Raw genomic sequence first — 23,259 nt, 5'->3', positions numbered from 1 at the left:
GACCCTTTTTTGCATAAATAAAGTCACTCGACCAAGCTGTTATTTATCCCTCCTACTCTACATACCAATTATGAAAATTTCGGCAGCCATATGCCCCAACACTGATAAACATGAAATCAATATTGCAGGGAGAGAATACAAATGGTCATCATTTGCTGATGATCTCCTGATTTCTATTACCAATCCACATATATTTGTTCCCTCTCTGATTAAATTGAATTGATGCGTTTCGAGAAATGGTCACATTTCAAGATAAACATTGACAAATCTGAAGCATTGAATGTCTTTCTACCCCAATTAGTGAACACTTTGAAGTCCAACTTCCCCATAAAATGGCCCCAAAATAACAATATCAACTATTGGGGCATTGATGTTCCCTCAAATCTCAAGGCTATACTCTCTCAACTTTCAATTTTCTTTTGCTCAGTTGGAGTTGAAGCTAATCTTCTGGAACTAGAAAGAATTCTCTTAATGAGGCAATGCTCTTAAGAGGACAGTCTACATAGGCTGCTTTACCTGCTGATATCCATCCCGATATATGGTATATACCGCCCTCTTTTTGGGTTAAAATTCATCGTTGTTCTAGTTGTTCTGTTTGGTCATCAAGCTGTCCAAGAATGCAGTATAATATTATATCCTGCCCAAGAGATGATTACTGTGTCGGTTTACCTGATTGCTTACCTGATTGCCACCGATATTATCTAGCATCAGCCCATGCAACGATTCTCAATTTGATGCATTGCATTAAAGGTATATTCCCATCTCCAAGATCCTATCCCAATATGTAGTAGGTGTACTAATAATATTACCAAATGCCTCTAATTATATTAGTGGCCATAAACATGGATACCTAAGGTCTTGCAATGCCTACACATGAGGAAAGAGACATAACGAATCAGAAAAACTATACTACATGTCTAATTGGAGGTATTTGCTAATAATATTATTATTACACCTACTACATATTGGGATAGGATCTTGGAAATGGGAATACCCCTTTAAGTCAATACTTTAGGTCCGCTTTGCACGCAATATTTGCTAGGTGTTGGCATCCTCTTTTCCATGGACTTGGCTACTTGTGGTGCATAATAATACTTCAGTAACATACAGGGTCAGGCAGACACTGAAGACTATATATACACCAAGTGCGGGGGGTGTTTTGCTTGATCAAAGGGGACCAATGATGCCTATAACTGATCACTCTAGGTTTCTACCTGACACTTCCACAAATTCCTTCCAAGCAGCTATAAAAAGATGTCTTTACGTATACACCAAGTAGCTCTATTTGGTACCCTCATCCGTTTCTACTATCCTAGGTGACAGTCCTCAAAGGATGCGTCTTAATTTTGAATACATACAACTTCAACATGGTTACTCTTCACTGAACAGTCGTCCAGAATCCTTAGGCAGCCAAAACAATACCACATCATTGGAAATCAGTAGACCCCTCTTCCTTAGAATATGGTTCGTAGAAATGGCTAGAACTCATGCAATGGAAAAGCCCAAACACAAGAAGAGACTATTACAACTGCTACTAAATGGTTTTACTGGGAACCATTCCTCTATTTTCCACTCTACCAAACTATCCTAAGGTACGTTATAGTTTATCCCTTCTTTGCAATCACATAGACCAACAAGTTGTTGAATACTTTCCTGCCAAACAACATCCTTACACCCTGATTGTAATCCAATCTAATCTAAAAAGCGATGAACACCCATGGATCCCCTCAATTTGGCTTTTTTTTCTCCTTATTTCCAATCCTTTAAGTGTAACGCTTATCCATATTCTACATTGGATTCATGATATGTGTACCATGACTATCCCTCTTTATTCATATGCTTTATGTAATAAAGTCCATATTTGCCTTATTTCTGTTCTTCCTGTTCCAAGCTTTGATTTTCTGTTTATTGTTATATTATGCTGTTACACAATCAACAAAAACTTTGAATTTGAAAAAAAAAAAAGAAAATGGCTACATTCCGGTGTGAGTTTTCTGATGTCGAACAAGTAAGTATTTCTCACTATAACATTTCCCACATTCTGAACATGAAAAGGGCTTATCCCCAGTGTGATTTTTCACATGTGCAACAAGATTTGTTTTCCGATTAAAACATTTCCCACATTCTGAACATGAAAATGGTTTTTCCCCTGTGTGTATTTTCTGATGTCTGACAAGACATGATTTAGTTGTAAAACCTTTCCCACATTCTGAACATGAAAATGGTTTTGCCCCTTTGTGAATTCTCTGATGTGTAACAAGTTTTGATTTAGTACTGAAAAACTTCCCACATTCTGAACATGAAAATGGTTTCTGCCCTGTATGACTTATTTGATGTGTAACAAGAGTTAATTTATATGTAAAACATTTTCCACATTCTGAACATGAAAATGGTTTCTCCCCTGTGTGAACTCTCTGGTGTGTAACAAGCCTTGATTTATCTGTAAAACATTTCCCACATTCTGAACAAGAAAACGGCTTCTCTCCTGTATGAATTTTTTGATGTTTTAAAAGTACGGATTTCTTATTATAACGTTTTCCACATTCTGTACATGAAAATCTCTTATCCCCAGTGTGATTTTTCAGATGTGCAACAAGATTTGCTTTGCGATTAAAACATTTCCCACATTCTGAACATAAAAATGGTTTCTCCCCTGTGTGAATTCTCTGATGTGTTACAAGACATGATTTCATTGTAAAACATTTTCCACATTCTGAACATGAAAATGGTTTCTCCCCTGTGTGAATTTTGCGATGTGCATCAAGATGTGTTTTCCGATTAAAACATTTCTCACATTCTGAACATGAAAATGGTTTCCCCCCTGTGTGAGTTCTCTGATGTGTAACAAGTCTTGATTTAGTATTAAAACATTTCCCACATTCTGAACATGAAAATGGTTTCTCCCCTGTGTAAGCTACTTCATGTTCATCAGCCCTTCTGTGACTTTTGATTAGCATAGTTGTCTTTGATGAAGCAGAAAAAAGGACCTGCTGAATCGGATCAGATGACAGTTTTTTTCTGACAGGGTCTTGAGGTGTATCTGGTATAATGACATGTTCTTCACAAGTATCGGGTGTGATACCAAGATTATCTGCTGAAAAATCTGAGAATATCAGACGTCCCTCTGATCTCCTGGTATGGTCATCTGACAAGAATAAAAATGATTTTGTTATTTGTGAGTAACCTTGCATTGGAATTATTACTATTATTATTATATACTTTATCGCATTTTCATGCAAACTGTAGTACAATTTAATTATTGACAGACTAAGACAATAGACCACAAAGAGGGACTGAGATTACAGTGTTCGGTCACCAAGTTATATCCTTACAAATTTTCACTACTCTATTATAGCCATCTTTTCAGTTCATGTTTCACGGTGTCTGTCATGAATCTGTTGCAGTTACATGTTCAGAGAAGACTCATAAAAGAGATCTGTAATGAGACCACATTATACTAATAATAATGTCTTAATAGTGTCATCCAAGTAGCCTATATAATTTACATGTACTATTATTTTTTACTTACTGCATGGTATAAGCTCATTTTTTCTTGCCCTTGGATCTAGTTGCAAGACTTCATCGCTGCCATTCAAAACCTTTGCCCAGCGAGCCATGACATACATGTACTGTACATGACCGTAGCACATTCAAGCTTAATGCCATGAGGAAGAAAGAGTGCTGATGTAATCCTACCCATGTGAGGACAGAGCAGGCACCCCTTTCTGTAAGAAATAATGGCATCTTCCAGCAAAGCTGAGAACAAAAATTCTGTGTCATGTCATAAATCAGTGATGGGACAACAGCAACTTGACCAGGCTGAAGTTGAGTTTGGCACAAGTGGATGACTGAGAGTGTACATCTGTATCACTGTCACGCACTCAGGGACGGAGGCCTGACAGTGAGATAGAAAGAGAGGAGTAGGAGTATGATAAACAGTGGTTGTGGATGATGCAAATGAGGACACCAACAAGTTACTATTTAGGGATGCTGCCTGGTTACGAAAAATACAAGTGAAGGATGATAGATTGAGAACGTTGCTCATAATAGCAGGCCAACGTTCTTTTCCAAAATGAATAGTTCATGTTGCTTCGTGTGTTTATGAAGAGCTGTAATTCGTAGCTTTTTCTGGTGTCACCAAAATGGGCCTGTGTCTAGATGTTTCGGCAGTGAAAAGATAGCCTACTGATGAACCTACAAGATGAAGAAATGTGTCGGGGCAATGAGGATGCCCATATAAGAAGGACAAGCATTGAATGATAACTTATCCATTTGTTCCATTATTTATTACAGGGGTCTCCCTTTATATTTATATTATATTTCCATACCAGATGTTGCCTGTATTAAACTAATTTACATAATATAAAAGCTTAAACAGAGGCAACTAGGGAGAAACAATGAGAACCAGAATTGAGCGGGGGTGCCACCCTCTGCAGCTAGGCAGTACCAGCCTAGGTATTTATCTGGGGTTCCACAGGTTTGGTGTTGTCTGGGATTTTTATACCACTCAGTATCTCTGACCTAGATACACTACCTGCAGATCTTTTGGATTCATATATCAAATTATCTTGGAAAGATTTACACTATTGATTAATTGTGTATGTCAACTGTAAGTTACCCAGATATACTATCCTGTTTAGGATTTATATATCACAGTAGTTTGGACAGATCTACAGCATTGTAGGTCATCCAGACATACTACCCTACATCGGAATTTTTACTGCACTGGATTTTTTCTTGGTGTTTTTAATAAAATTTAATAAATAATTGTTTTAGGGGTACACTGTTGTGAATTCTGTTGTCGTACTCCCTCCTGTGGTCGTGAATGGTACTTCGGCGAGTTCTGTCTTTGGGCTCCCTCTGGTGGCTATGAGTGAAGCTGCTGCTTCTGAGCTTCCTTACACAGGTGACGTGGTTTATCCTTTGGTTGGCTGCTCTATTTAACTCCTCTCAGATTGTTACTCCATGCCAGCTGTCAATGTTTTTGCATTCGTTCAGTTCGCTCCTGGATCTCTCTGGTGACCTGCAGAAGCTAAGTTCATTATAGTCTTATTTTGTTCTGTTTTCTTGTCCAGCTGGTTTTCATGATTTTGTCTTGCTAGCTGGAAGCTCTGGGAGGCAGAGTGGTCCCTTCGCACCGTTAGTCGGTGCGGAGGTCTTTTTTGCACACTCTGCGTGGTCTTTTGTAGGTTTTTGTGCTGATCGCAAAGTTACATTTCCTATCCTCTGTCTATTTAGGAAGTCTGGCCTCCCTTTTGCTGAAACCTGTTTCATTTCTGCGTTTGTGATTTTCATCTTTACTCACAGTCAATGGGGGGCTTCCTTTACCTTTGGGGAATTTCTCTGAGGCAAGGTAGGCTTTATTTTCTATCTCTAGGGCTAGATAGTTCTTAGGCTGTGACGAGGCGCCTAGGTCTGGTCAGGAGCGCTCCACGGCTATTTCTAGTGTGTGTGATAGGATTAGGGCTTGCGGTCAGCAGAGCTCCCACATCCCAGAGCTCGTCCTGTATGAGGTTTAACTATCAGGTCATTCCGGGTGCTCCTAACCACCAGGTCATAACAGTACACATGGTCACCTTGTTTAACACTCTCTTACACATATCAATGTCTGCTAAAAAATAACCATTGCAAGTGGGTGTGGCTCTGTAGAGTTCAAGTATTGCCTTTCTTGTTTTAGGTCAATTAGGATTACCATAATATTTGCCTAATGCCAGAATAATGAGAGAGACAATATTTTAGGGCATTTTTATTACTTACTGCAAAGTCATAAGTTTGCAAACATTTAATTAGTGTTTGATACCATTGCCCTTAAACTGAATGATATGAGTCAAACATTTGCGATATCCTTCCACAAGCTTCTCACAATAGTTGGTCAGAATTTGGGCCCATTACTCCTGACAAAACTGGTGTAACTGATCCAGGTTTGTAGAACGCATTGCTCACACTTGCCTTTTCAGCTTTGACCAAAAATGTTCAATTGGATTGAAATCGGCTTTGTGATGGCCACTCCAAAACATTGACTTTCTTATCTTTAAGACACTTTGTTACCATTCTGGCAGTATGCTTCGGGTCATTGTCCATTTGGAAGTCCCATTTATGCCAAAGCTTTAACTTCCTGGCTGACAACTTCAAGTGACAACTTCAAGGCGCTCTTCTCTTCTGGCTCCCTCTGTCCTGTCGCGCCGGCTGTGTGGTGACACCCTTCCTGGAAGCGCCGGTTTCAGCTTTCTAACCCTGCTTGGGCTGCTTCTTAAGTGCAATAATTTTTTTCTGGGTGAATGCTCCATCCCCCATGATCCCATCATTGGGGAACACAATAGGAATGGTTTATCGTTTATACATGATGCATCACAATCTTGGCCTGCTATATGAGCTATATGGGGGGCAAGGATGTATACACATGGGGTGCCAGGATGGATACACATGGGGGGCCAGAATGGATACGTATGGGGGGGGGGCCAGAATGGATACACATGGGGGGGATTAAAACTAGGAACCACAAAGGTAAACATATAAACCAATAGTTTAGTAATTTTTTAGGGAAAGGCACATCTATCCTCCCTAGTCCTTTCCTATATTTATTTTGGTATCATACATCTGAGACCATAGATCCTTATGTGCAGGTTCTCTACTATTGGTTTATATGTTTACCTTTGTGGTTCCTAGTTTTAATCATTTATATTAAAGCTTATTCTTTTAGGTCTTTGTTAGCATAGTTTTGGTTCTTTTTGTGAATATATTAGACCTTAGTTACTTGTATGTTGGTTTTCTTTATACACATGGGGGCTAAAATGCATACACATGGGGGGCCAGGATGGATACACATGGGGTGCCAGGATGGATATATGGGGGACAGGACAAGGGGCCAGGATAGATATATGGGGAGCAGGAAAGGGGCCAGGATGGATACATATGGGGGGCCAAAATGGATATATGGGGGTGGCAGAATAAGGGACCTGGATGTATATTTGGGGGTCCACGATGCATGTATACGTTAGGGATGGATTTATGGGGGGAGGACAATGGATTAGGACTCATATCTGGGGGTCCAGGATGGATATATGTGGGGGGGGGCCAGGTTGCATATATTGGGGGCCAGGATGGATATATGGGGGGGCAGAACAAGAGATCAGGAAGCATATATATGGCGGACCAGGACAAGGGACCAGGAAGGATATATGGGGGTCCAGGAGAGATATATGGGGGGGCTGGACAAGGGACATGTGAGGGCCAGTACGTATAGCTGGGGGGCAGGATGGATATCTGGGGGCATATTATAAAATAAAGGGGGCCAGGCTGGGCAAGATTATTCAATAGAGGGGGCCAGGATGAGGGACTTAATTACTGTTTGAGGGCCAGAATGAGGAACATACTATATTAGTTTATGGTGACAAGTGGGGAACATAATTTCTTTAGGGTCCAATTAGGGACATTATTACTTCTGTAATATAATTTACTTTTTAGAAAATGGTTTTCCATGGAGGGAACAAAAGAGAGGTCCTGTTACTGAGCAGGGGCGGCACTACGTCATTTTGTTTCTTCATCTGACGTAGTGTAGAAGTCAGGGAAAAAGTGGGGAAAGTGCTCTGGAGGCGAACAGCTAATGATGACTGTGTGTTATTTTTTGCAGAGACAAGTCCTGGCTGGAAGAAATGATGGTGGTCTGTGTTGGTCGAAGAAGAAAAGCGAAAATGAAGGACTTAAACTACAGACGTCACTGGTGAGTCAGTGTATTACATGTACACGCACGCTATACATAATATACTGTGTACAGAGCTCCCTGTTTATAATGTCACAGGTGATTACTGTATTACCTATACACTGTATACATAACTTCTGTGTATAATGTCACTGGTGATCACTGTATTATCTGTACACTATATACAGAACTTCTGTGCATAATGTCACCTGTGATAATTGTATAACCTGTACACTGACACTATATACAAAGCTACTGTGTATAATGCCACTGGTGATCACTGTATTACCTGTACACTATATACAAAGCTCCTGTGCTTAATGTCACCTGTGATCACTATTACCTGTACACTGACCCTATATTCAGAGCTACTGTGTATAATGTCACTGGTGATCACTATATTAACTGTACACTGACACTATATACAGAGCTACTGTGTATGATGTCACTGGTGATCACTGTATTATCTGTACACTATATACAGAGCTCCTGTGTTGTGAATTCTGTTGTCGGGCTCCCTCCTGTGGTCGTGAATGGTACTTCGGCTGGTTCTGTCCGTGGGCTTCCTCTGGTGGTTGTGAGTGGAGCTGCTGCTTCTGAGTTTCCTTCCACAGGTGACGAGGTTAATTCGTTAGCTGGCTGCTCTATTTAACTCCACTTAGATCATTGCTCCATGCCACCTGTCAATGTTCCAGTATTGGTCTAGTTCTCTCCTGGATCGTTCTTGTGACCTGTCTTCCCAGCAGAAGCTAAGTTCCTGCTTGTTTTTCTCTGTTTTGCTATTTTTCTGTCCAGCTTGCTATTTTGTTTTTTGTCTTGCTTGCTGGAAGCTCTGGGACGCAGAGGGAGCGCCTCCGCACCGTGAGTCGGTGCGGAGGGTCTTTTTGCGCCCTCTGCGTGGTCTTTTTGTAGTTTTTTGTGCTGACCGCAAAGTTACCTTTCCTATCCTCTGTTCAGTAAGTCGGGCCTCACTTTGCTAAATCATTTCATCTCTGTGTTTGTAATTTTCATCATTACTCACAGTCATTATATGTGGGGGGCTGCCTTTTCCTTTGGGGAATTTCTTTGAGGCAAGGTAGGCTTTATTTTTCTATCTCTAGGGTTAGCTAGTTTCTTAGGCTGTGTCGAGTTGCATAGGGAGCGTTAGGAGCAATCCACGGCTATTTCTAGTGTGTGTGATAGGATTAGGGATTGCGGTCAGCAGAGTTCCCACGTCTCAGAGCTCGTCCTATATTATTAGTAACTATCAGGTCATTCCGTGTGCTCTTAACCACTAGGTCCATTATTGTCCTTACCACCAGGTCATAACAGTACAGGTGGCCCAAAGTATTAATGCATCTCAATAGAGGGATAAGAGAAGTTCTGAGACCATTTTTTTTTCTTTGCAGTGTGTTTTGTCTCTCTTTTCCCCTTTACCTCTGGGTGGTTCAGGATACAGGTGTAGATACGGACATTCAAGGTCTGTCCTCTTGTATGGATAATCTCACTGCAAGGGTACAAAGCATTCAAGATTTTGTGGTTCAGAATCCGATGTTAGAGCCTAGGATTCCTATTCCTGATTTGTTTTTTGGGGATAGATCTAAGTTTCTGAATTTCAAAAATAATTGTAAATTGTTTCTTGCTTTGAAACCTCGCTCCTCAGGTGACCCTGTTCAACAAGTGAAAATCATTATTTCTTTGTTACGTGGCGACCCTCAAGACTGGGCATTTTCCCTTGCGCCATGAGATCCGGCATTGCGTGATGTTGATGCATTTTTTCTGGCGCTCGGATTGCTTTATGATGAACCTAATTCAGTGGATCAGGCAGAGAAAATCTTGCTGGCTCTGTGTCAGGGTCAGGATGAGGTAGAAATATATTGTCAGAAGTTTTGGAAGTGGTCTGTACTCAACTCAGTGGAATGAATGTGCCCTGGCAGCAATTTTCAGAAAGGGTCTCTCTGAAGCCCTTAAGGATGTCATGGTGGGATTTCCCATGCCTGCTGGTCTGAATGAGTCTATGTCTTTGGCCATTCAGATCGATCGACGCTTGCGTGAGCGTAAAGCTGTGCACCATTTGGCGGTATTATCTGAGCATAAACCTGAGCCTATGCAATGTGATAGGACTTTGACCAGAGCTGAACGGCAAGAACACAGACGTCGGAATGGGCTGTGTTTTTACTGTGGTGATTCCACTCATGCTATCTCCGATTGTCCTAAGTGCACTAAGCGGTTCGCTAGGTCTGCTACCATTGGTACGGTACAGTCGAAATTTCTTTTGTCCGTTACTCTAATTTGCTCTTTGTCATCCTATTCTGTTATGGCATTTGTGGATTCAGGCGCTGCCCTGAATTTGATGGACTTGGAGTTTGCTGGGCGCTGTGGTTTTTTCTTGGAGCCCTTGCAGTATCCTATTCCATAGAGAGGAATTGATGCTACGCCTTTGGCCAAGAATAAGCCTCAGTACTGGACTCAATTGACCATGTGCATGGCTCCTGCACATCAGGAGGATATTCGCTTTTTGGTGTTGCATAATCTGCATGATGTGGTCGTTTTGGGGTTGCCATGGCTACAGGTCCATAATCCAGTATTGGATTGGAAATCTATGTCTGTGTCCAGCTGGGGTTGTCAGGGGGTACATGGTGATGTTCCATTTTTGTCTATTTCGTCATCCACCCCTTCTGAAGTCCCGGAGTTTTTGTCGGATTACCGGGATGTATTTGATGAGCCCAAATCCAGTGCCCTACCTCCTCATAGGGATTGCGATTGTGCTATCAATTTGATTCCTGGTAGTAAGTTTCCTAAGGGCCGACTGTTCAATTTATCTGTGCCAGAGCACGCCGCTATGCGGAGTTATGTAAAGGAATCCTTGGAGAAGGGTCATATTCGCCCGTCGTCGTCACCATTGGGAGCAGGGTTCTTTTTTGTGGCCAAGAAGGATGGTTCTTTGAGACCTTGTATTGATTACCGCCTTCTTAATAAGATCACAGTCAAATTTCAGTACCCTTTGCCGCTGCTGTCGGATTTATTTGCTCGGATTAAGGGGGCTAGTTGGTTCACCAAGATAGATCTTCGCGGTGTGTATAATCTTGTGCGTATTAAACAGGGCGATGAATGGAAAACAGCATTTAATACGCCCGAGGGCCATTTTGAGTACCTGGTTATGCCATTCGGGCTTTCCAATGCTCCATCAGTATTTCAGTCCTTTATGCATGACATCTTCCGAGAGTACCTGGATAAATTCCTGATTGTATATTTGGATGATATTTTGGTCTTCTCGGATGATTGGGAGTCTCACGTGAAGCAGGTCAGAATGGTGTTCCAGGTCCTTCGTGCGAATTCTTTGTTTGTGAAGGGGTCAAAGTGTCTCTTTGGAGTTCAGAAGGTTTCATTTTTGGGTTTCATTTTTTCCCCTTCTACTATCGAGATGGACCCTGTTAAAGTCCAGGCCATTTATGATTGGACTCAGCCGACATCTGTGTAGAGTCTGCGAAAGTTCCTGGGCTTTGCTAACTTTTATCGTCGCTTCATCAATAATTTTTCTAGTGTTGCTAAACCGTTGACTGATTTGACCAAGAAGGGTGCTGATGTGGTCAATTGGTCTTCTGCGGCTGTGGAAGCTTTTCAGGAGTTGAAGCGTCGTTTTTCTTCTGCCCTTGTGTTGTGCCAGCCAGATGTTTCGCTTCCGTTTCAGGTCGAGGTTGATGCTTCTGAGATTGGAGCAGGGGCTGTTTTGTCGCAAAGAAGTTCTGATGGCTCGGTGATGAAACCATGTGCCTTCTTTTCTAGAAAGTTTTCGCCTGCTGAGCGCAATTATGATGTTGGCAATCGAGAGTTGTTGGCCATGAAGTGGGCATTCGAGGAGTGGCGTCATTGGCTTGAAGGAGCCAAGCAACGCGTGGTGGTCTTGACGGATCACAAGAATTTGACTTATCTCGAGTCTGCCAAACGGTTGAATCCTAGACAGGCTCGTTGGTCGCTATTTTTCTCCCGTTTTGATTTTGTGGTTTCGTACCTTCCAGGCTCTAAGAATGTGAAGGCTGATGCCCTGTCAAGGAGTTTTGTGCCCGACTCTCCGAGTGTTCCTGAGCCGGCGGGTATTCTCAAAGAGGGGGTAATTTTGTCTGCCATCTCCCCTGATTTGCGGCGGGTGCTGCAAAAATTTCAGGCTGATAGACCTGACCGTTGCCCAGCAGAGAAACTGTTTGTCCCTGATAAATGGACTAGTAGAGTTATCTCTGAGGTTCATTGTTCGGTGTTGGCTGGTCATCCTGGAATCTTTGGTACCAGAGATTTGGTGGCTAGATCCTTTTGGTAGCCGTCTTTGTCGCGGGATGTGCGTTCTTTTGTGCAGTCCTGTGGGACTTGTGCTCGGGCTAAGCCCTGCTGTTCTCGTGCCAGTGGGTTGCTTTTGCCCTTGCCGGTCCCGAAGAGGCCCTGGACGCATATCTCTATGGATTTTATTTCGGATCTCCCTGTCTCTCAAAAGATGTCGGTCATTTGGGTGGTTTGTGATCGCATCTCTAAGATGGTCCATTTGGTACCCTTGTCTAAATTGCCTTCCTCCTCTGATTTGGTGCCATTGTTTTTCCAGCATGTGGTTCGTTTACATGGCATTCCGGAGAACATCGTTTCGGACAGAGGTTCCCAGTTTGTTTCGAGGTTTTGGCGAGCCTTTTGTGCTAGGATGGGCATTGATTTGTCTTTTTCCTCGGCTTTCCATCCTCAGACAAATGGCCAAACCGAGCGAACTAATCAGACTTTGGAAACATATCTGAGATGCTTTGTTTCTGCTGATCAGGATGATTGGGTGTCCTTTTTGCCTTTGGCTGAGTTCGCACTTAATAATCGGGCCAGCTCGGCTACTTTGGTTTCGCCGTTTTTCTGCAATTCTGGTTTCCATCCTCGTTTCTCTTCAGTCTTCGGACTGTCCTGGTGTAGATACTGTGGTGGATAGGTTGCAGCAGATTTGGACTCATGTGGTGGACAATTTGACATTGTCCCAGGAGAAGGCTCAACGCTTCGCTAACCGCCGGCGCTGTGTGGGTCCCCGACTTCGTGTTGGGGATTTGGTTTGGTTGTCGTCTCGTTATGTTCCTATGAAGGTTTCCTCTCCTAAGTTTAAGCCTCGTTTCATTGGTCCGTATAAGATTTCTGAGGTTCTCAATCCTGTGTCGTTTCGTTTGACCCTTCCAGCTTCTTTTGCCATCCATAATGTATTCCATAGGTCATTGTTGCGGAGATACGTGGCGCCTGTGGTTCCATCCGTTGATCCTCCTGCCCCGGTGTTGGTTGAGGGGGAGTTGGAGTATGTGGTGGAGAAGATTTTGGATTCTCGTATTTCGAGACGGAAACTCCAGTACCTGGTCAAGTGGAAGGGTTATGGTCAGGAAGATAATTCCTGGGTCTTTGCCTCCGATGTTCATGCTGATGATCTGGTTCGTGCCTTTCATTTGGCTCGTCCTGGTCGGCCTGGGGGCTCTGGTGAGGGTTCGGTGACCCCTCCTCAAGGGGGGGGTACTGTTGTGAATTCTGTTGTCGGGCTCCCTCCTGTGGTCGTGAATGGTACTTCGGCTGGTTCTGTCCGTGGGCTTCCTCTGGTGGTTGTGAGTGGAGCTGCTGCTTCTGAGTTTCCTTCCACAGGTGACGAGGTTAATTCGTTAGCTGGCTGCTCTATTTAACACCACTTAGATCATTGCTCCATGCCACCTGTCAATGTTCCAGTATTGGTCTAGTTCTCTCCTGGATCGTTCTTGTGACCTGTCTTCCCAGCAGAAGCTAAGTTCCTGCTTGTTTTTCTCTGTTTTGCTATTTTTCTGTCCAGCTTGCTATTTTGTTTTTTGTCTTGCTTGCTGGAAGCTCTGGGACGCAGAGGGAGCGCCTCCGCACCGTGAGTCGGTGCGGAGGATCTTTTTGCGCCCTCTGCGTGGTCTTTTTGTAGTTTTTTGTGCTGACCGCAAAGTTACCTTTCCTATCCTCTGTCTGTTCAGTAAGTCGGGCCTCACTTTGCTAAATCTATTTCATCTCTGTGTTTGTAATTTTCATCTTTACTCACAGTCATTATATGTGGGGGGCTGCCTTTTCCTTTGGGGAATTTCTCTGAGGCAAGGTAGGCTTTATTTTTCTATCTCTAGGGCTAGCTAGTTTCTTAGGCTGTGTCGAGTTGCATAGGGAGCGTTAGGAGCAATCCACGGCTATTTCTAATGTGTGTGATAGGATTAGGGATTGCGGTCAGCAGAGTTCCCACGTCTCAGAGCTCGTCCTATATTATTAGTAACTATCAGGTCATTCCGTGTGCTCTTAACCACTAGGTCCATTATTGTCCTTACCACCAGGTCATAACACTCCTGTGTATAATGTCACTGGTGATCTCTATTACCTGTACACTATACCCTATAGACAAAGCTCCTGTGCATAATGTCACTGGTGATCACTGTATTACCTGTACACTTATACACTATATACAGAGCTACTGTGTATAATGTCACTGGTGATCACTGTATTACCTGTACACTGACACTATATACAGAGCTACTGTGTATAATGTCACTGGTGATCACTGTATTACCTGTACACTATAGACAAAGTTCCTGTGCATAATGTCACTGGTGATCACTGTACCACCTGTACACTGACACTATATACAGAGCTCCTGTGTATAATGTCACTGGTGATCACTATTACATGTACACTATATGCTGTATACATAGGTCTTGTGTATAATGTCACCGGTGATCACTGTATTACCTGTACACTGACACTATATACAGAGCTTCTGTGTATAATGTCACTGGTAATCACTGTATTACCTGTACATTATACACTATATACAGAGCTCCTGTGCATAATGTCACCGGTGATCACTGTATTATCTGTATACTGACCCCAAATACAGAGCTACTGTGTATAATGTCACTGGTAATCACTGTATTACCTGTACACTGACACTATATACAGAGCTACTGTGTATAATGTCACTGGTGATCACTGTATTACCTGTACACTGACACTATATACAGAGCTACTGTGTATAATGTCCCCTGTGATCACTGTATTACCTGTACAATGACACTATATACAGAACTCGAATATAATGGCACTGGTGATACACTACATACTGTATATACACTATATAAGGAGCTCCTGTGTATAATGTCACCAGTGATCACTGTATTACCTGTACACTGACACTTTATACAGAGCTCCTCAGTATAATACTACTGGTGGTAATAACAGTGTTGTTAGTATTGTGGCTTGTATTCATGAACAGTATTGTAGTATTCAGTCACTATGTGGTGGTAATTTGTGGTCTTGTCACGGTGTGGCAGTATTTCTCGTATGTGGTATTATTTGGTCCCTATATGCTGGCAATGTCATATTATTCATCACTATGTGGTTGTAATATGTGGTCTCGTCATGGTGTGGCGATATTTGTTCCCTGTATATAGTATTATTCGGTCACTATGTGGTGGTAATATGTGGTCTGGTCATGGTGTGGCGATATTTCTTCCCTGTATGTGGTATTATTGGTCTTGGTATAGTGGATTGTGCTGTGTATTGCTGTCATTTGTTCTCTCAGATATTAATTAGGAGATTTTTATTTCCATTAGAGATTAAATACTTGGAACACAGCGGCAGAGATGCACTTACAAGGGTTCTCCTATGAAAAAAAGTAATCACCTCTCTACAGGAAAAGTGATAACATCAGAAAAAGAAAAAATGTACACAGGAACCAATCATAGTAAAAAGTAGAAAATTTTATAGACAAAAATGAAATGTACATTAGAGATTGATAAGCTAGCACCCTTCACATGTTAATGCATCCAAGAAAGAACCAAAAATTCCTAGTGAAAAAAACTTTGAACAAGAAGTTCGCCCAGAAGAAGGCGATAGCTGAAACAAGCGTAGGGGCAGGCACCAGCACCCACCAGAGGTAACCTTGATTTTTTTCCCTTGTACTCCTTCACATTTCTTCAGGAAAGTTTTTTTGGCTCTCTCTTTCTCATCCGACTGGTGAAGTTTCTAATGGTCGGACCCAAGTTATCACCTATCTTATAGAGCTCATGGATCAGTAATAACTTGTTTTAACCAAAGAACCCCATTAATGTAAACTACTGTAATTATACATCCCAGTTATGGGGGCGCACAGTAGATGTGCAGGAGCCCCCTGTGTTTTACAGTCAATGTTGCACTATAATCAGGATAATGACTGACAGATATTTGCATATAGCTGAAGGGTAAGCCCCACACACCCCAGTCCGAACCTGTTCAGTATTGCCACGTAATCTTTTCTCTTGATGCCATCTATTTTGTGACGTGCACCAGTCCCTGCTGCAGCAAACAACCCCACAACATGATGATGCTACCCCATGTTGGGATTGTGTTCTTAGGCTTCCAAGCTTCTCCCTTTTTCCTCCAAATGTAGCGATAGTCATTATTCCCAAAAAGTTAAATTTTAGTTTCATCAGACCAGAGGACATGTCTGCAAAAATTAAGGTCTTTGTTCTTATGTGTATTTGCAAATATGAATCTGGCTTTTTGTGTTTCTTTTGGAGTAATGGCTTCTTCCTGGCAGAGTGGACTTTCAGCTCCTATTGATTCAGTACTTGTTTCACTGTGGATATTGATACAATCTTATCAGCTTCCGCCATCATCTTCACAAGGTCTTTTGCTTTTGTCCTTGGGTTGATATGCACATGGGTAAATTAGGGTGCAGCAGCAATGGCTCAGGAAGTGGATATCAGCGTGCGAAGGTGGCCGCACTATACTTAATGACTCATAGTACCGTAATGTTTAGAGACAGTTGTCTGTTCTGCATGTTAAATGGCGACGTTCCAGAGTGTCAGCGCCGCTCTTAGATACTTCGCGTGCACTTGTTATGCATCGTGGGGCTAAGTCCCTCCCCACTATCACATGACCATCCCGGAACTCCCGAACAGAGTGAACCGCAAACTGCGTGTCACCCATATCGACATGCGCAGTACTCGCGCTACTTCAAAGAGCTCATTGTACATATGAGGCTAAAACCAGCCCCACCATTTGTTTAGTTTCAAGCGTTCCTAAGAAAGTGGGACGCAAATGCACGTCGCCGATGCGCTGTGCCAGCGCTACTTGAAAGCTCTTCTAATGCACGTTGGGGCTAACTCCCGCCCCCTCATCACATGCCTTTCAGCGCTCCCAAAATAGTGGAGAGCAAATGCGTGTCAGCCAATGCTGACATACGCACTACTTTAAGCCTAGTCTTATGCCAGACTATCTATCGGTTAGATGTCATTCCCGGGTATCAAGTCATAATGGTTCAATATTTATGGCTCATATTTTCCCGGCATGTGTAGTGCGTGCTCATTAGCACCGAGTCCATACTCATATAATGTAGCTCTATAATGCACTGCGCTGTTTGTGCCATACTCAATAGTATTCCGTATGGTACGATCTTTATGTGCCTAAAAGGACACCAAATTGTCTCATGTACATTGCAGCCATTCAGTGTGTATACCTCCGCACACACCACTGTATTCTGTGTATCGTATTCTTTACCAGAGGGCATCAATGCCCACCCTCAGAGGCCATCTGGCCTTTATTGATGGAGGAAACACTGCAGGGAAAAAAATAACCTACAGTATCCTTGAACTTCGCAATCAGTCAAAAACAGGATGGACCAAAAGGATTATCTGCCGGAATTAAAATCCTTCACACGAGCAGTCCTAAATGAAGCAGGTATATGTCAGTTGTTCATTGAGTCCTCCAGGGCTCATACTCTCCAGCCAGAAGATCCATCTACATTCTCGCTGAAGGATCTTATTGTCCCAATCGCCCTGTCTGATGGAGGGATATACTACCTCAATGATTTTAAACGAGATACAGTCAACATCCCCATTGTGCACAGAGTTGACATGTCTGGCTAGCGGAGAGTCTCACCTATGTCTAATGTCTCCTAGGTGCTCGCCCATTCTGACCCGCAGCTGTCGCTTGGTTTTTCCTACGTAGTCCATAGGGCAAGAGCACGTACAGACATAGACGACACCCTCCGTTTTACAGTTGCCGAATTGTCTATTTTTATATATCCTTTTAGTCACCGAGCTCTGGAACGTGGTAGATGGTGCAATATAGTTACAGAAGCTACAGTGACCACATCTGAAGGTCCCCACAGATCTGTTCGCCAACCATGTCTCTTTCACTTTTGGTGGATTATAGTGGCTATCGACCACCATATCTCTAATGGACCTACCCTTCCTATAGGTGACAGACGGGTAAGGGAAGATCCATCTATTAAGATCTGGGTCTGTTCTCAAGATCCCCCAATGTTTCCTTAATATGCCCATGACTCTTTCTTGCTGGTCATCAAAAGTGCCAATGAGTCTTGTTTTAGGGGTCTCATTATCATTTTTTCGGGGATGAAGCAATGTTGTCCTTTCCATGGTTTTGGCATATTGGTTAGCTTCCTCAAGTAGTGCCCTAGGATATCCACGATCCATGAATCTTTTTTTCAGATCTCTTGCTTTATTTTGGTAATCTCCATTTCCGGAACAGTTTCGCCTCAACCTTAAAAACTGTCCTTTTGGTATCCCTCGTTTCATTGGAGTCGGGTGATAACTCTCCCACCTTAGCAGGCCATTAGCCGCCGTTGGCTTGCGAAAGAGGGTAGTTCTTATTGAACCATTATCTTCAATGGACAGTTTCACATCGAGGAATGAAATCTCTCTACCTCCCACCTCATACGTGAACCTGAGGCCTAGTTGGTTCTCATTTAAAGATTCCATAAAGGAGCGGAAGGTAGGTATGTCTCCAGTCCAGAGGACGAGGATGTCGTCTATGTAACGACCACAAAATTGTATATGGGGTCCCCAGACGGCATCCCCGTCCCCAAAGACCACCGTGTCCTCCCACCAGCCCAGGAGCAAATTCGCATAAGTGGGCGCACAGGGGCTACCCATAGCGGTGCCCCTGAGCTGGTGGTAAAACTTCCCATTGAATAGGAAAAAGTTATGGCACAAAACATACTCAAGCAGAGTCATCACAAATTCATTATGTGGAGCCAAATGGTTACCTCGTGTATTCAAAAAATATTGAACTGCCTTGAGGCCTGCCTCATGGTGTATACTTGAGTACAAGGCCTCTACATCTATTGAAATAAGTATTGTCCCTGCTTCCACAGAGACCCCATCCAGTTTAGTCAATAGATCAGTTGTATCTCTCGTATACGATGGCAAGGCTACAACGAATGGCCTCAACACCTGGTCAAGGTAGACGCTACTGTTTTGTCCCAGAGCATCTATCCCCGACACTATTGGCCTACCTTTAAGCGGGGGGTACCCCTTGTGGATTTTTGGAATTGCATAAAATGTCGCAATAACAGGACTTTTAGGTAAAAGGAAATTCAGTTCATTTTTTGAAATCAGATGGGCTTCCAGAGCTCTGATTAGAATCTCTTTTAGACTTTTTTTTATACTCGGGGGATGGGTCGCGACGTATCACCTCATATGTTGTCTCATCAGCTAAGATGTCCATACACATTTTGACATACTCTACCCTATTCATCAGGACAGTATTTCCCCCTTTGTCCGATGGTTTTATGATCAAAGAGGCATCGGACTGAAGGCACTGTAACGCGGCCATTTCTTCCCTAGATATATTGGGGTTAGCTGACCTCTGTTTAGGGTTTATTCTCTTTATTTCATCCACAACCAGCTTTTCAAAAGCATCAATAATTCCGTGATCACATGGGGGCGGCATTTTGGTGCTTTTCCGTTTCAGGTCGGTAAAGGGACCTTCTCCCGGATTTCTATCCCCCTCTTCTGCCAGGTCAGCCAAAAGGCATACATCTTCAAAATCCTCTGGCAGGATGCCAAGCTGTTGACACTTATTCCGATCACTGTTTGCAAAAAACTTTTTCCACCGTAATTTCCTCAGGAATAAGTTTATATCCTTGACCCATGTAAAAGGATCAAAGTTGGTTGTGGGAACAAAGGAAAGCCCCGCCTGCAGAATAGTTTTTTCGGGTTCTGTCAAAATGTGATTAGATAGATTAATGATGTCGTTCTTCCCTTCGCCATACATATGGCGTCTAGTGATGGTGTCAGATATACTACCCATCATTAGTGCGTCACTGTTCGTCCCCTTAGATGGTATCTTATATCTCGATTCTCTAAAAAAGATGGAGCTGCAGAGGAAGTACCAGAAGAGGACGGCATATTTGTTTCCCCACGTGATGGCCCTCGCCATCTTGCAGAGTTACCCCTTTTGTTTTTGGCCTTAAACCGTCTATAGGGTCTAAAGGCGTCTCTCGGCTGGTAGTCAGAGTCAGATGTCTCAACTTCTGAGGAGGAGATATCAGCCCTAGTGGATGGTCTGCCGTTACCGGCGTTGATGTCAGTGAACTGATAAGCCCTCTTTTCGTTAAACTCAGTGAGGTCTCTAAGGAATTTTTTATGTTTCCTATCTTTAAGCGCAGCTTTATATTTGTCTACTGCTACTTTAAGACTTTCTTCCTTGCTGGCGAAATCCCCCACTGATTTATGTTTAAGGGTCTCATCAATTTGTTCTCTTAATTTTTTAGAGGAGACCTCAAAAGTCACTTTTTCTTCCTCCAGAAGAATTTGCATGAATTTTAGGGAGGAGGCGATGGATTCCTTTTCCCACCTTTCTAACAGTCTATCAGACCTAACTCTCTGTGCTGGGGTGATGTTAATTCGTAAACCGCGTGGAACAATACCCTGCTTTATATAGTTATCCAAAGATTGGATCTCCCACCCAGATTTTATATTCTCTTTATATGTGGTTTGGAGGTCCGAAAATAACGTTTTTAGTGCTGCGTAAAAGTCCACTAATTACGTGTACCCCAAAGCTATATCAGCAAAAGATGGTATAGATATTACTCGATGAATAAATGTTCTTAAAATATGAGTGATGATACACGAGCAATGATCAAAAATCAAAATAGTGGGGTACAATAGAGCACAGATATATTGTGCTCATAAATACTGAGAGGTCATAGGGAATAGACACCTCTAGTATATGTACCAATGTGTCACTGTCTTTGTTAGTACATCATGACCTACATGTCATAAAGGCAGACCTATACATAGGACCCATACACAAAAGCAGATACCTAGATAAGGTGTCTCAAGTCTGAAACAGCAGATACATTAGATCACTCAGTAGGTGTTCATATGTTTGGGTGATATATAAGTTTACACCCTGGATGCCATACGGATTCAGCATAAGATGTCAAAGATAAAAAATGAGCAAAATATTCAACAAAACAAGAAAAAATCATAAAACACAAATGAAAAAATATCTGCTATATCGAGCATCACATATAGTGTCTCTCATTTAAATAGGGTCAAAGCACCAAAAAGCCCGATAAAGCTGAGGCCAATTTCTCATTGCTTTCTCATAGATAAATACAATACCCGATCTTATGCGAGCTCGTTTATCTGGATGATATATACATTTACACCCTATATACCATACCGATTCAGTATCATGTATCAGAAGAAAATAAGCAAAATATTCAACAGAACAAGAAAAAATAAACAAACATAAATGAAAAAAATGTCTGCTATATCTGGTATCGCATATGGTGTCTCTCATTTAGATTGAGCCAATACATAAAGGATCCCAACACACCTGAGGCCAATCCCTCGTTCTTTTCATATAAGTAAGTGCTATGCTCGAACCTATGAGAGCTTATTTAGAAGGGTGATATATGAGTTTACACCCTAAATACCATGTGAGCTCAGCATCAGATATCAGAGATAAAAAATAAGCAAAATATGAAACAAAACAAGAAAAAATAATAAAAAACAAATGAAAAAATGTTTGCTATAACAGGTATCGCATATAGGGTCTCTCATTTAAATTGAACCAATGCACATAAGAGCCCAAAGCAACTGAGGCCAATCCCTCATTACTTTCTTATAGATGAGTGCTATGCTCGGTCTGCCGTGACAGATAAAAAGAAAAACTTATCTGAGTATGTGACATAGTTCGTCCCATCTCGCCATCCCTACGCGTTTCGCCCCTTCCCAGTATAGGGGCTCATCAGGGGATAAATTAGGGTGCAGCAGCAATGGCTCAGGAAGTGGATATCAGCGTGCGAAGGTGGCCGCGCTATACTTAATGACTCATAGTACCGTAATGTTTAGAGACAGTTGTCTGTTCTGCATGTTAAATGGCGACGTTCCAGAGTGTCAACGCCGCTCTTAGATACTTAGCGTGCGCTTGTTATGCATCGTGGGGCTAAGTCCCTCCCCACTATCACATGACCATCCCGGAACTCCCGAACAGAGTGAACCGCAAACTGCGTGTCACCCATATCGACATGCGCAGTACTCGCGCTACTTCAAAGAGCTCATTGTACATATGAGGCTAAAACCAGCCCCACCATTTGTTTAGTTTCAAGCGTTCCTAAAAAAGTGGGACGCAAATGCACGTCGCCGGTGCGCTGTGCCAGCGCTACTTGAAAGCGCTTCTAATGCACGTTGGGGCTAACTCCCGCCCCCTCATCACATGCCTTTCAGCGCTCCCAAAATAGTGGAGCGCAAATGCGTGTCAGCCAATGCTGACATACGCACTACTTTAAGCCTAGTCTTATGCCAGACTATCTATCGGTTAGATGTCATTCACGGGTATCAAGTCATAATGGTTCAATATTTATGGCTCATATTTTCCCGGCATGTGTAGTGCGTGCTCATTAGCACCGAGTCCATACTCATATAATGTAGCTCTATAATGCACTGCGCTGTTTGTGCCATACTCAATAGTATTCCGTATGGTACGATCTTTATGTCAACTGTCCATTGAAGATAATGGTTCAATAAGAACTACCCTCTGTCGCAAGCCAACGGCGGCTAATGGCGTGCTAAGGTGGGAGAGTTATCACCCGACTCCATTGAAACGAGGGATACCAAAAGGACAGTTTTTAAGGTTGAGGCGAAACTGTTCCGAAAATGGAGATTACCAAAATAAAGCAAGAGATCTGAAAAAAAGATTCACGGATCGTGGATATCCTAGGGCACTACTTGAGGAAGCTAACCAATATGCCAAAACCATGGAAAGGACAACATTGCTTCATCCCCGAAAAAATGATAATGAGACCCCTAAAACAAGACTCATTGGCACTTTTGATGACCAGCAAGAAAGAGTCATGGGCATATTAAGGAAACATTGGGGGATCTTGAGAACAGACCCAGATCTTAATAGATGGATCTTCCCTTACCCGTCTGTCACCTATAGGAAGGGTAGGTCCATTAGAGATATGGTGGTCGATAGCCACTATAATCCACCAAAAGTGAAAGAGACATGGTTGGCGAACAGATCTGTGGGGACCTTCAGATGTGGTCACTGTAGCTTCTGTAACTATATTGCACCATCTACCACGTTCCAGAGCTCGGTGACTAAAAGGATATATAAAAATAGACAATTCGGCAACTGTAAAACGGAGGGTGTCGTCTATGTCTGTACGTGCTCTTGCCCTATGGACTACGTAGGAAAAACCAAGCGACAGCTGCGGGTCAGAATGGGCGAGCACCTAGGAGACATTAGACATAGGCGAGACTCTCCGCTAGCCAGACATGTCAACT

The 23,259-nt window shown here is 42.7% G+C and overlaps 1 protein-coding gene across 1 annotated transcript in view; it reads right to left on the bottom strand.

Moving 5' to 3' along the window:
* Nucleotides 1-1,852: 1,852 nt before the first annotated feature.
* LOC138667022 (gastrula zinc finger protein XlCGF57.1-like) overlaps nucleotides 1,853-23,259 on the bottom strand; it is a 100,300-nt gene continuing 78,893 nt past the window's right edge. The window contains exon 7 of the mRNA XM_069755265.1: nucleotides 1,853-3,145. Coding sequence (XP_069611366.1) covers nucleotides 1,974-3,145 — 1,172 coding nt within the window. The 3' untranslated portion in view covers nucleotides 1,853-1,973. The remainder of the gene's footprint in view (nucleotides 3,146-23,259) is intronic.

Source organism: Ranitomeya imitator, chromosome 2, assembly GCF_032444005.1.
Source record: "Ranitomeya imitator isolate aRanImi1 chromosome 2, aRanImi1.pri, whole genome shotgun sequence".
In the NCBI taxonomy this organism is placed as follows: domain Eukaryota; kingdom Metazoa; phylum Chordata; class Amphibia; order Anura; family Dendrobatidae; genus Ranitomeya; species Ranitomeya imitator.
This window is presented reverse-complemented; position numbering and strand designations above follow the sequence as displayed.